Consider the following 13,847-nt stretch of genomic DNA (forward strand, 5'->3'; position numbering starts at 1 on the left):
CATTGGTTATACCTCATAACATCTTACCAGGGCTTCACAATAAACTTCAAATATGGCCATTTCTCTCCATTTCTATTAACTGTTCTGTGCCTAGCCCAAGCTACCATGGACTGAGTCAGCTTATACCAAGACCCTGCAGTAGAGAATACTACATCCTGCTTAGGAAAAACAGAAAGAAGACCATTGTGGCACCTTTAGACATGGCTCAGGATGACAGTGCAGAGCTATGCGATCTTTTCTGAATTCTATACTTAGCTACCATGACTTCACAACTCCAGAAACACCAAGTCACTTCCTAATCTCCTGTTTCTACTCTCACTAGCTTCTAATCAACTCTCTGAAGAACCACTGGACTCTTCTCGTTGTAAGTCCCTCCCCGATCTAATACCCTTCATTGGTTTTCCATTGTGCTAATTATAGAATTCAGAAAAAAATCACATAGCTCTGCACTGCCATCCTGAGCCATGTCTAAACGTGCCACTGTGGTCTTCTTTCTGTTCTTCCTAAGCAGGATGTAGTCTTCCCTACTGCAGGGTCTGGGCGCAAGCTGACTCAGTCTGTGAAGTGTTCTTGTTCCCAGCTTTTGGCATGACTGCATTTTTCACATTTAAAGTATGTTCTTTTATTGATTTTTTTTTTTTTTTTTTTTTTTTTAGAGAGAGAGAGAGAGAGGAAGGGAGAGGGAGACAGGGAGGGAGGGATAGAATATTCTTTTCTCTATCTTGCCAAAATGTTTTCTGAGGGTAATTATGATATTAAGAATAACCATAGTAGGAAACTTATATTGTGCCTACTATATGCCAAGAGCTGTTTTAAGCATGTCATGTATACTAGTATGCTCTCCAATCATCCTAACATCATCCAATGTAGTAGATACTGTGATTACTCCCTACTGGACAGAGAGACATTGAGGCAGAGATAAGTCAAGAAATTAGCACCAGATGATATAGCGGCAGAGCACGACTTTTTACTATGTATTTTGAAGATAAAGCAAAACAGTCAAATCACATATCCTCGACCAAAACATTCTGCTTGATAACAAATCCAAGTTTTGATGCCTCCCTTTCTTCCTTTTGTTACAGTTCTGGCCTGTTACTGACCCAAGAGGTTTCTATTATCTGGGCATGTGTACGGCTAACCATTCTTTTTCTATTTAGTACAACATGGAAAAAGGCTGGTATCAGATTTCCCCAAAAAGCAGATTACACAATGTGCAAGTTAGACATGTGAACATTTAAAATTAAACAGAGTGATCACATAAAGAACGAGGAGGCACTGAAGCTCAGCTTTGGTTGTGGCACTGGGCCAAAAATCGGCTATTAGGATTTGGCTTCAACCTTGGTTTCTGGCAGTCCAAGGAGCCAAATGCCTTTCAACTATATTTTTGGCAACCCTGAAGTTGGGTGCAATTAATGATTATTTGAGCACACAGGTTATTTACTTATCTGATCATTGTAGAACTATTAGTAACACAAATAGGGATGTCCTCTGGGTTTCCTGTCACTATATAAAAATTCCCTTTCCAAGAAAAGTGGGCATTGTAGATGTAACTTAGAGAGTGAAATTATCCTGGTTTGCTTTATATACTAAGTCCACTGGCTAGATGAAGATTACATGCATACTGATTATTACAAGATTTCATTTAAACAAAGAGTTGAGCCTCTACAAGGTATAAGGCATGGTTTGAGTCTTAAGGATACATCATTAAACACAGCAGGTTCCAGTCCTTGTGGAGTTTACAATCTAGTGGATGAGGGCATAACACGATAATAAATATAACAAGGAAATAATATACCGTTAGAAAGTGGTCAGTGGTTTTGGGGGATTGGAGAGGAGAATAACAGAACAAGTCAGGGGATCAGATGCACTGGGGAAGATGCCATTATTTAAACAGTATAGTCCACGTAAGCCTCACTGAGGAAAGATTTGAAGAAGATGGAGTGCCCCTTGTGCATCCTGAGGAAAGGGAAATGCAGGCAGAGGGAACAGCCAGTGCAAAGGCTCTGAGGTGGTATGATACCTAGTTTTAATCCTGGAGCAGCCTGAGCATGGAAGACTATAGCAGAGGACATGTGTGACTCGCCAGGAGAGCAGATCCTGGTAGGGCATTGGAAGGATTTTGGCTTTTCATTTGAGGAAAATGGGGCGTGATTAGAGGAGTCTGAGCAGAGGAACAACATGATCTGGCTCGCACGTTAACAAGGTCATTCTGGCTGCTGAAGTGAGAATCATGTTTTCCATTTAATACTGTGAAAGCATTGCTTTAAAACAAAGAAGGAAATCACAAGATAGGGCAGCAAAATTTAGCTTGATTTTGAGAATTGTTAAAAGCATCTGGTTTCGGTATAGCCCAAAGCTTTAATTTATGGGATTGCTTCAATAGAATTGAATCATGACTTTGGAATCAAGATGGCAAGTTCAAGAGTTGAAGTCTTTATTTTAGTTATTATTAGAGAGGAAGAAGACTTCATGACTTTGGGAGGGTGGGTGGCAGGGTGTGGGATATCACCATTAGCATGACCCTGTAGTGGCAGTTTGACAAAATACATCTGTTGCTCCTTCGCTGACCTCAGTTGACAGAGAGCATATTTTTAACATGGTAAACATACAATATAAAAACCACAGGAACTGACAGCTCTGAGAGGTTATTACCACTGCACTATAATGCCATTAAAAAATCTGACTGGTATAATTTTAATTGTTTTAATAAGTAGGCATCCTTATTAATATTACAGGTGTATTCTTGTAGGCCAGACTTTCAGTATATGATGATGATATTGAACTTCAGCCTAACGGTGATTTAACGCTCAGCCGTTTGGCCAAAATACGTATTTGGTATATTTTATGGACTGTTTGTGCCCCCAGAGATTCATATGTTGAATGTGATAGTATTTGGAGATGGGGTCTTTGGAAGATAATTAAGATGAGAGGAAGTCACGAGGGTGGGTTCTCCATGATATGATTAGTGCCCTTTTAAGATGAGGAAGAGAACCAAGCTCAATCTCTCACCACTATATGAGGACAAAGCCAGAGGTAACCATCTGTAGGAAGAGGGCCATCACCTGAAACAAATGGGCTGGTACCTTGATCTTGGACTTCCCAGCCTCCTAGAACTGTGGGAACTATACTTCTGTTGTTTAAGCCATGCAGTCTATGGTATGTTGTACAGCAGCCCAAGCTATGATAGCATATATCTAGGGTTATGTGTGAAAGTGACATCTGAAAACTATTTCTAATTCATACAGCCCTGGAAATAATGTTTGATTGGTACTTGGTGGTTTGATCCTCATCATGTAAGGAAAAGCTGTTGCTTTCCATTTCCCTCAAGTTTTTGACTTCAAGGAAATGGGGTGAGATCATGGGAATTTGCCAGTGCTCTCAAGAGAGAATGACCTTGGTGTATTCAAGAAACAGAAAGGCAAGTATGTCTGGAGTTCGGACAATGAAAAGAGAGCCTGGTATGAGGCAAGGCTGGGAAGGTAAGCAGGGCCCAAATGTCATGGGTTCTTCACAATTGTGATAATAGATCTGGAGTTTACTTTTAGAGCCTGAAAAACCATCAAGAACACTAAGCAGGTGAATAGCATCCTCTGATTCAAGATTATTGTGTGTAGAATGGATCACAGGAGGGGAAGAGTGAGGTGGAAGCCAGGTAAGAGGCTACTGATGAGGTCTGTGGGAGAAGAGATGGTGAGATGGACCCACGTGATGTCCGTGAATGTGAATAGATTCCAGAATACACAGTGGGGGTAGAATGAACCAACATGACCTGCTGATGAATAATCCAAGAAGAACAAAAGAATTACCATTTGGATATTTGTTCATGATGGAATAATCTTTTTCCAGTTCAATCAATATTACAAAATCTTTTTCTTTCTCAATATATGAGTGATACCAGGGCAATTTTAAATGATTTATTACTCATGACCATGTTTTGTTTTGTTTTTCCTTTGCAGTCATAAACTCTTGGCAACTTAAACCCAATTAGACCATAAGCTATGGATATGTGTGTATTCACAGAGAAGAAAAGAAGGTAGGGTGTTCCTTTACAATGATTTGAAGTACCCCTCCCGCCTCCCAGCCCTCCCCACAATTCTCCCTAGCACTGGGTGTGCAGCATCTAAAGTCAAGCTGTCTAGACTTCCCATCAGCTGAGACACAGCAGAGGTGATGCAGAATAGTGAAGATATGCAGACACGCATCAAAGTCACAGATTCACTGCTTACTATCTCAGTGAAATGCATCTACTTCCTCGAAGTCATGTGGGAATAGTGACACCCACTATGTAGAGCCATTTACCATCTGCCTTTTTACCGAAAATCTCTGCAAATCTGTTCTAAGGGGACACCTGAGTCCAAGTAGTCACAGTTCAATAGCAACTACTTGGGGAAAAGCAAGGCAAAGACTTACTTGAAAACCTTACTAAACAATGTTCATTTTATAAAGAAGATCTTTTAGTGTGTGTGGAAACTGCATGTTTTGAGATGATGACTATTTATTTAGCTATAATGCTCTCACCAGGAACTGTCATCAGCCCTCTAGCTATTGGTGTAGGCCAAACATGTCAAACTCAAAGGCTAACATGGGCCAAATAAACAAGGTTTAAGTTTATGTGGGCCGCAAAAAAAAAAAAAAAAGCTTCAATTTTCATAGAAACAGGTTTATTTTGATAAAGACATGCTGAATACAAAGAGCTGAAATAAATGAGTAATCATTAACATAAAATAATAGAACATTTTAATAAAAATTAATATTTTTTTCTTGAACAGTAACTTACCAGACACTGAAAAACTGCACACATTAAAAAGCATAACGCAAATAAACCTATTTTTCTTGTTCTCTGAAAGCGAAATATTTCCTGTTGCGCACACCAAACAAGCCAGTACAAGACTAATGATGTGGCAATCGGCTGCTAAAATATTCGCTGCTGGTATTAGTGGAGAGAAATGGTGTGGCTGCACTTAAGGCGCATAAGGAAAATGAACGCAACACGATTATAGTAATCAGTCATTAGCGAACATTGTAGTTCATTATTAATAATTATGTATAACAAGATATTGTAAAAATTAAATTACGAAATTTTTATTAAAATATTTCTTACATACCGTTATATTGGCTGGGCCACAAAAATATTCATTGTGTTACCGAAACCAGTTTGGCTCAGTGGATAGAGCGTCGGCTTGTGACTGAAAGGTCCCAGGTTCGATTCCGGTCAAGGGCATGTACCTGGGTTGCGGGCACATCCCCAGTAGGAGATGTGCAGGAGGCAGCTGATCGATGTTTCTCTCTCATAGATGTTTCTAACTCTCTATCCATCTCCCTTCTTCCTCTCTGTAAAAAATCAATAAAATATATTTAAAAAAAAAAAGAAAAAAAATTCATTGTGGGCTGGGCCATGAGTTTGACATGCTTGGTGAAGGCCAGTGGTTCTCAACCTCCCTAACGCCACAACCCTTTAATACAGTTCCTCATGTTGTGGTGACCCCCAATTTCATTGTTACAAATTGAACATAATTAAAGCATAGTGATTAATCACAAAAACAATATGTAATTATATATGTGTTTTCCAATAGTCTTAGGCAACCCCTGTGAAAGGGTCGTTCGACCCCCCCAAAGGGGTCGCGACCCACAGGTTGAGAACTGCTGGTGTAGGCAAAGGCCAAAACCCACTTTCTTCCGCCACCCTTGGCTATTACCTTACTCTGCCTCACGGTTCTGGCTTTATCTGCTCCTTGAGTTCTTCACTTGGCTTGGTTGACCAGGGCTTGTAGATAGATACCTAGAATCACTCATCACGGACTGGGAATCTTTTCATCCCAAGGACAGACTAAGCTCACTGCTGTCGTGTCTGTCTCTTAGGTACAAGCTGCCTATGTCTTTATAGAGACACATGCAATCCTGCAATATCTCAATCACTTCTGACTGGAATGCCTCTTTAACTGCTGCCACATGGTTGGAAGGTTTCCCTACTGATCTTCAGAGTTTCGGGCTGGGGAAGCATTTGGGCAGAGTGCTGCCAGATAAGCCTTCCCTAGAACTCAAATGCCCTTTTCTCCGGAGGCCTGTCTTTGAGGTGTCAAAACTGTCAATGGAATTGTACCTGTGCTCTGATCCACCCACTGTTAGGGGCTCCATTTCCTTGAACACCAACCACTTTCCATTTTTGTTGTTGTTGTTTGTCTGTTTTTGTTAATCCTCACTCGAGGATATTTTTCCATTGATCTTTTAGAGAGAGTGGAAGAGAGAAGAAAAGACAGAGAAACACATCGATGTAAGAGAAACATCGATTGGTTGCCTCCTGCATATGCCGGGACCAGGGCCCGGGTGGGGAGGAGCCTGCAAACAAGGTATATGCCCTTGACTGGAATTGAACCCGGGACCCTTTGGTCCACAAGCCAATGCTCTATCCTCTGAGCCAAACTGGCTAGGGCCCACTATCCATTTTGCATCCTTAAGTGGCATACACCTCAGTCTTAATTCACCAGAAAAGTCGAATTAACCAAATGGCTTCAAACACTTGTTGTTTTGTATAGATTTGACTGCATAATAGAGTGGAAAGCGCTAGCCATGAGTTAGAAGAACTAAGCTCTAGGTGTCAAGATCTTGGAAAAGCCATTTCATCTCATCTTAGTCTCAGTGCACTTATCTATAAAACAAATTATAAAAGGTCAGAAGAATGCTAAAGTTCCTTTCTTTGTTGACTATACCACGAAACTATGGCTCAAATACACCCTATTATTGAAACCCTTTCCAGAGCTCAACTCTTTAGTAATAAATGCTTACCTTCTCAAACATGGGTTTGCTGTAATTTTCGCTGAGATCTTCCCAAGTGCCCAGCGTATGTGTACTGGGGCCTTGGCATTCACATAGGATGATGTCATTTGGTCTTGCCTTACTTGTCCTGACCCTTCTGACAATTCCTAACAAAGTGTGTGCTCATTATGTTACCCGTGCATTATGTCCTTTCATATCATTAGTGACATTATATTGGGTTGGCAGCTTCATTTGGAGAGACACTTGCGCCCTGAGCCAAGCAACACAGATAGCCAAGAATTAGATCATTCTATCCCCAAAGTGCCACAGACCTTCTCAGATACAGCTGAGCAATGTAATTTGATCAAGGTTAAGTACAACCCACCCTTCATCTTTTAACCCAAGTCAAAATTCTTTTAGCTTTCTGTTCAAATCCCAGAGTAATGCTTCCTGCTCATTGTTACAAGCTGCCCTCCAGTCAACTCGCATTTATCGGCCTGTGGCTTATCCAAAGCACCAGGCTTTCTCCTCCTCCTGCCTCCAGCACCAGGTTCCAGGCCGGCTCCTTTAACTCTGTGCCAAATGAATACAAACTAAATCTAATATTAGCCTAATGAGAAAAGGCCATCTGCTGCCAAAGATTTGCATGATGCATCCCAAAGCCAAACACGGGCCATTATTCACTGTTTCAGATGCTGGCATGGCTTCTCCATTATATAATACAGCAATCACGATTTTCCGTGTTTCTCTTCGAGTTAGAAAGGCGACACGCAGCGTTCTAACCTGTTCTTTGCCTAGTAGGCCAGATTCTCAGGAGAACAGCTTACATTTTCTTTTCAAATAAATAAATCATTTGTACATTTAATGTTAAGGGAACGAGAAATGCCTGGATTTGGAGTCATGAGACTTAGATTCTGATCTGAAATTCATCTTCCTCTAGTTGTTAATGAGAAACTAAGCAAGGCATCTAAATTCCTTATTTTCTCAGCAATAAAACTGGGATACAAATTTTATAAACAAAAAGTATGGGGCAGTCTCACATATACAAGGGACATTCAAAAGCCACCCTCAAAAAGCCAGGGAGACTCTTGACTGTCATTCTGACTCACCACTTTACAGGCTCTGGCAAATTGCTCGCAAGGGGAAAAAAAAGGTGTAACCTTATGAAACTTGTATTTTACAGATAAAAACATAGAAAGGGTAAGTTTCCTTGTGAGAACAAAGAAAATCAAATCTAGAAGTCTAGATTTTCTAACTTCCCAAGACTGTCTTTAGGCCATGTATAAGGACAGATCCCAGCATTCCAAGCTGAGGAACCACCAGGGTACTTCCTGATGATAGTCACCTTCCAAATTGCTGTGGAAACTCCAATTCCAGCCTTTAGAGCATTTAGAAATATCACTTTCAAAGCAGACTCTTACTTTGGCATTTTTCTTATGCCTGAGGCACATGTCCTCCAAGGACCAAGGACAAGGGTCAGGGAGAATGTTAACACCACACCATTTTCCTTTTTTCATCTTGCTCCCATACCAGAGACCATCAATGGCTTCCCACAGGTCAGAACAGCGCTGTCCAGAACTTTCTGTGATGTTCCCTGTCTATGCTATCCAAAACAGTAGCCCCGAGACACATGTGGCAACTGACCACTTGAAATTTGGCTAGGATGACCAAGGAAATTCACTTTTTCATTTTATTCTATTTTAATACAATTAACTAGCCACACGTGGCTAGTGGCTTCCATATTGGACAGTGCCCTGTTTTGGTAGAAAATAAATCCATGTTCCTCATTCTAGCATTCACATCCCATACAACTTGGCTCCAACATACTGTTCCATCCTGTTTCTACAACAGGAACCTTGACTGCTGAGCACAACTGAGGATGTCTGCTGCCACACCCCAGCTCAAGGTATTTAGGCTTCATTGCTAAGCGCACCTTCCATTCCTGTTGCTGTGTATTTGAACTGTATCCATATTTCACAACACAGATCAAGTTCTACCTTTACTGCAAGCCCCATCCCTACTTCCTCTGTGAGGAAAGGGCTCATTAACCTCAGGCCTGGCCAATCCAAGAAGGACCTCAGTCTATCACAGGGCTAGTTCTTTGGAACTACATCTGGTCTTTTGGGAGCTGTGAGTTGCCTTCAGGCCTCCATGACTGGAAAGATAAATAGAGATTGATGGAAAACAGAGGCTGTGCCTTCTCTGTGTCAAGGAGACTCATTCCTACTTTGGCTCTCATCTGGGGTAGTTGTACATGCCCCTGGGTGGGAAGCTGTACCTTCATAACTTCTGTGCCTCCCAATTAGATGAACCTGCTTTACCTCCTCTCTCTCTTGCCTTGTACCCACCTGAAAGCTAAGTTAACACAGTTTTGCATCTAGAACTTGTGGAATGGCGCACACGCTCTCTGGATTCCCAAGTGCTCATAGGCATTTAGGACTTATATTGGCAAATAACCTTTGCATATCAGCATTTCAATTGGATCCATTTCTTCCCCCAACTAGATTGAAAGGCTTAAAAGTGAGCTTGGTTCTCCATTGCTTTGCCTTTGGTCTATGAGAGCTGGAGGCAGCTTGTGGTACAGACAACCTCCTTCCAGAATTAGGATTCTAGCCTTTTGAGGAACTGAAGCCAAAGCCACATTCTAAGAGAGAGACAAAAAGGGTGATTCTTCCCAAAATGGATATACAAGGTGGGGCAAAAGAAGGTTTACAGTTGTGAGTACACAAAACACAGAATTTATTCTTGTATTATTACTTATTAATTATTATATTATTTTCCATATGAAAAACTGTTAACCTATTTTTGTTTCACCCTGTAGATATAGAGGGATACATTTTTAAGTGTTGAAAGTAATACAAGTTTCAAGATCAAGATGCTAGATTAAGCTCAAGCTACAAACCCTCCCTGAGGCTCTCAAAACTTAAAAGATACTTACAAAATATTTTTAATGTATGTAATACCATGCTTAAAATCAAGGAAGAGAAATCTCTAGACACCAGGAAAGCACAGCAGTGAGAAGGCACAAAGCTCACTGTGCCGGTTGGAACAGTTGACATGCTAAGGATTGATTGGTTTCAAAGCCCAACATGGCTAGACTCAATGTCAGAGCCTACAGGCATGGTAGGGAGTGGGGACCAAGTTCCCAGTGTGAAGCCTGCAAATGGGAAAGTGCAAAGGAAGGAACCTGATTTGCATAGTCAGTCAGTAGCCAAGAGACAGAATGTCAAATTGAAACATAATGTAACACCTGGTCAAAGATGTTCCATCCCAAAAGATTCAGGAAGAGACAGGCATAAAACGCCTCATCAGTGCTCGCTTCAGCAGCACAAATACCAAAAGACACCTAATCAAATGGCTTTCACCCACCATTCAGAGTCCCCAAGATAACTTTCTCCCTTGGCCAATAACGTACCAGCAAGAATATGAAGCCATGGGAGGAAATACAGCACCGTAAAAGGCAGAATATGACCCACCAAACAGGAAAAGCCATAGTTGAGCTACTAAGTTAATAGGGCAATCTGTAAATAAATACCATTAAATAAATACCATTCTTAAAAGAATGCATTTTTTTAAAAATATATTTTATTGATTTTTTTACAGAGAGGAAGGGAGAGTGATAGAGAGTTAGAAACATCCATGAGAGAGAAACACCGATCAGCTGCCTCCTGCACACCTCCCACTGGGGATGTGCCCGCAACCAAGGCACATGCCCTTGACCGGAATCGAACCTGGGACCCTTCAGTCCTCAGGCAGGCACTCTATCCACTGAGCCAAACCGGTTAGGGCTAAAAGAATGAATTTTTTAAGGGGGGAAAAAAAACTCAAAACGTTTTCTCCATAATCTCAATTCCAGATATAAACTGCTGCTCAAATTGTGGAGTAAACTCTTCCAGACTCAGTGATGCCCTTATGCAGTGAAAGGCATTTTTACATCAACAGGAACATGCTATACGTGCTGTGCAGTAACCTGCCCTTCTCGTCCCTTCCCCACTTTAAATATTACCACACTCATGTTCCCACATAAAGACTGCTAGAGAATGAATGTCTGCATTCCCCTAAAATCCATGTCAAACCTACCTGCCAATGTGATGGTATTAGGAGGTGGGGCCTTTGGTAAGTGCTTAGATAACAAGGGTGGGGCCCCCCATGAATGGGTTTGTGCCTTTACAAAAGAGACCCCAGGCAGCTCCATGTCCCTTTCCACCATGTGAGGACACAATAAGATGACAGCTATCTATTAACCAGGAAGTGGGCCCTCACCAGACACTGAAACAGGTGGCACCTTGATCTTAAACTTTCCAGTCTCCAAAACTGTGAGAAATAAATTTTAATTGTTTATAAGCCATCCAGTCAAAGTGTTTTGTTACAGAAGTACAAGTGGACTAAGCTAAATCCGCATAAGTCTCCCTCACCCCATCAAGTAAAAATTATTTTCCAATGTCAGTTATTAACAGTGCTTGTCAGCAAAAATCCCTCAATATTCATGCAGCCAACTGGGCCTTTTTCAAAATACTTTCAGACACACTGTATTATTTCATCTGCTCAACCTGATGAGGGAGGCAGCTTTTATGATACACTCTTTATAGATAAAGACTCTGAGGCTTGGAAAGTCACAGGACTTGCCCAACATCATAAAATGATAAATCTGAGCCTGGCAAACGAATCTTTCAGCTTTAAGTTCAAGGCGGTCTTCACTATAGCCCATTCTCTACCATACTCAGAATCTCATGCTATGAGACTGACCACAACTCTGTTTTGATTTCACCCCAATGGGGAAGCAGTCAATATTTTCATTTATGATTATTATAATCCAGAAGCAGTGTTCGTTAAACTGAAGGGACAATTGTGATTAGTGAGAGCACCATCAGTTCTTTGTGGCTTGACCACAGAGCAGCAACGCTGCAGTTTCAGAGTCTCCTTAATGTATCGGGTTATTGCTTACCTTAGCCGTCTCAGCTTCTGCCTGCAGTCGCTTAGGGGTTCCTTTTTGGTCAAGCACCTTCTGGAAATGTTTGTTTTTAATGGGTTGAGACTCAACACCTTCACCTTCAATTTGCAGTTTAATGCCTTCAGTATGAGCAGGATGATCAATACCCCGTGGATTCAAACCGCAGTGGAGAGCTAGGCAAGAGGGAAAAATTATAATTCAGAAAACAAATCATGTGAAGGTGGTGTCTGGGGCAGACAATATTTCAGCTGGCCTAAGTGGGAAGAGACAAGGCTGCAGCGAGTTGAGCGGTGGTCTGGTAACTATGGGAAGAAATTTGGGGAGGAAGGAGTGTTGTTGGGTGGGAAACCCTGAAGTCAGAAAGACAAAAGTGCAAATCCAGAAACCATCAGTTCCAAGTTGTTGGACCTTCAGCAAGTTACTGATCATCACACTGCACACCAGAATACCAAATCAGGCACCTTCGTTAATTATTTCAACCCTTGCAGGTTAGCTGATAGCTCTTCCTTTATCTGAAAAAGTGCTCATTCTGCCCCCTTCTGAGTCTTCTCTGTTTCAAGTGTCCATTCAAACCCACCACCCTCATGCATTCACTCAACAAATATTTATTAAGTAGTTACTACATGTCAGCCCATGATTCTGGAAACATGGATACAGGATATATGACGGTTGTTACATCAGATAACTCACAATCTAAGTGAAAAAGCAGGTGAAAGACAGTGACCTAGTGATTTTAAAACCTGACACACTAATTTGAAAAGATGATATCCACCCCTATGTTTATTGCAGCCTTATTTGTAATAGCCAAGATTTGGAAGCAGCCCAAGTGTCCATCTGTAGATGAGTAGATAAAAAAAGCTGTGGTTCATTAACACAATAGAATACTAGTCAGCTGTAAGAAAGAAGGAAATCTTACCTTTCTCGACATCATGCATAGACCTGGAGAGTATTACGCTAAGTGAAATAGACCAGTCAGAGAAAGACAAGTATCACATGATCTCACTCATATGTGGAATCTGATGAACAAAATGACCTAACGAAGTGAAGACAGGCTCATGGATACAGAGAACAGACTGACAGCTGTCAGAGGGGAGGGGTTTAGAGGCTGGGTGAGAAGGGTGAAGGGATAAATCAAAGGAAAAAAAGCAAAACTCACAGATATAGACAACAGTATGGTGATTGCCAAAGGGAAAGAGGGTAGCAGAGGGTAAAGAGGGGATAAATGGTGATGGAAGGAGATTTGACATGGGGTGATAAACACACAAATACAATATACAGATGATGTATTATGGAATTGTAACCTGAAACCTATATAATTTTATTAACCAATGTCATCTCAATAAGTTCAATAACAATCAATCAATCAATCAATCAATCAATCAATAAAACAGAGTGATAACTACTACATGGACAAGAAAAGCAGAGTGGAAGGTACAAGGGAGTCAAGTCTAATGGCTTCTAATTTTATGGATCTTTCCATGTTCTCTGACATCAATATTCCCATAAATCAAATGTATAGCCCATTTCCTGGGCATACTTAGTCAATAAATTCTTACTGAGCACCTCCTATGTACACACAATTACCAAAGAAATAGCAGGGAATGTTATGGGAGCCATACATTCTACCTAAATGACCCCCATGCATGACCAGGGATGTGGGGTGTGTGGGTGTGTATATGCACACACATGGCTTACGTGTATTTTGAGGTTTCTAGTAGGAAGTTATCTCACCTTCCTGCATCCCCAACCTTCAAAATTAGTTAAATTCCCATCTTTAAGTCCTTCCCTGGGTGTCAAGAGGATTTAAAGCCATGACCTTAAATCACCCCCGCCCCCACCCCCGCCGGCCACCACCACCACACAAACACACTCCATCCCCTTCAGGGTTCTACTTCACTGATAAATTCATTTTAGCCAATTATCTTCAGTTTTGCCCTTTCTCATCATTATCCCCCTTCAACCAACTTCTGTGATTCTTAAAATTCTTCCTTTACTCAGCTCCCCATCCAGGTCAGGGCTTCCTTTTCTCTTTACCAGGCTTCTAAATATTTTTCACCTGAGAGGTGAGAGAAGGCTTCCCAGACAAAGTGAGCTAAGGTGTCCTCCTCCCACCTTCCATTCCCTCCTTAACTCATTCCCTTCA

At 41.3% G+C, this 13,847-nt stretch overlaps 1 protein-coding gene across 4 annotated transcripts in view; it reads right to left on the reverse strand.

The window, feature by feature from the left end:
* SAMD12 (sterile alpha motif domain containing 12) overlaps window positions 1-13,847 on the reverse strand; it is a 349,257-nt gene that overhangs the window by 296,787 nt on the left and 38,623 nt on the right. For all 4 annotated transcript variants that reach the window (XM_036338127.1, XM_036338124.1, XM_036338125.1 and 1 more), the window contains exon 2: window positions 11,699-11,877. In XM_036338127.1, coding sequence (XP_036194020.1) covers window positions 11,699-11,877 — 179 coding nt within the window. The remainder of the gene's footprint in view (window positions 1-11,698; window positions 11,878-13,847) is intronic.

This window comes from Myotis myotis, unplaced genomic scaffold, assembly GCF_014108235.1.
Source record: "Myotis myotis isolate mMyoMyo1 unplaced genomic scaffold, mMyoMyo1.p scaffold_m19_p_16, whole genome shotgun sequence".
NCBI classification, from domain to species: domain Eukaryota; kingdom Metazoa; phylum Chordata; class Mammalia; order Chiroptera; family Vespertilionidae; genus Myotis; species Myotis myotis.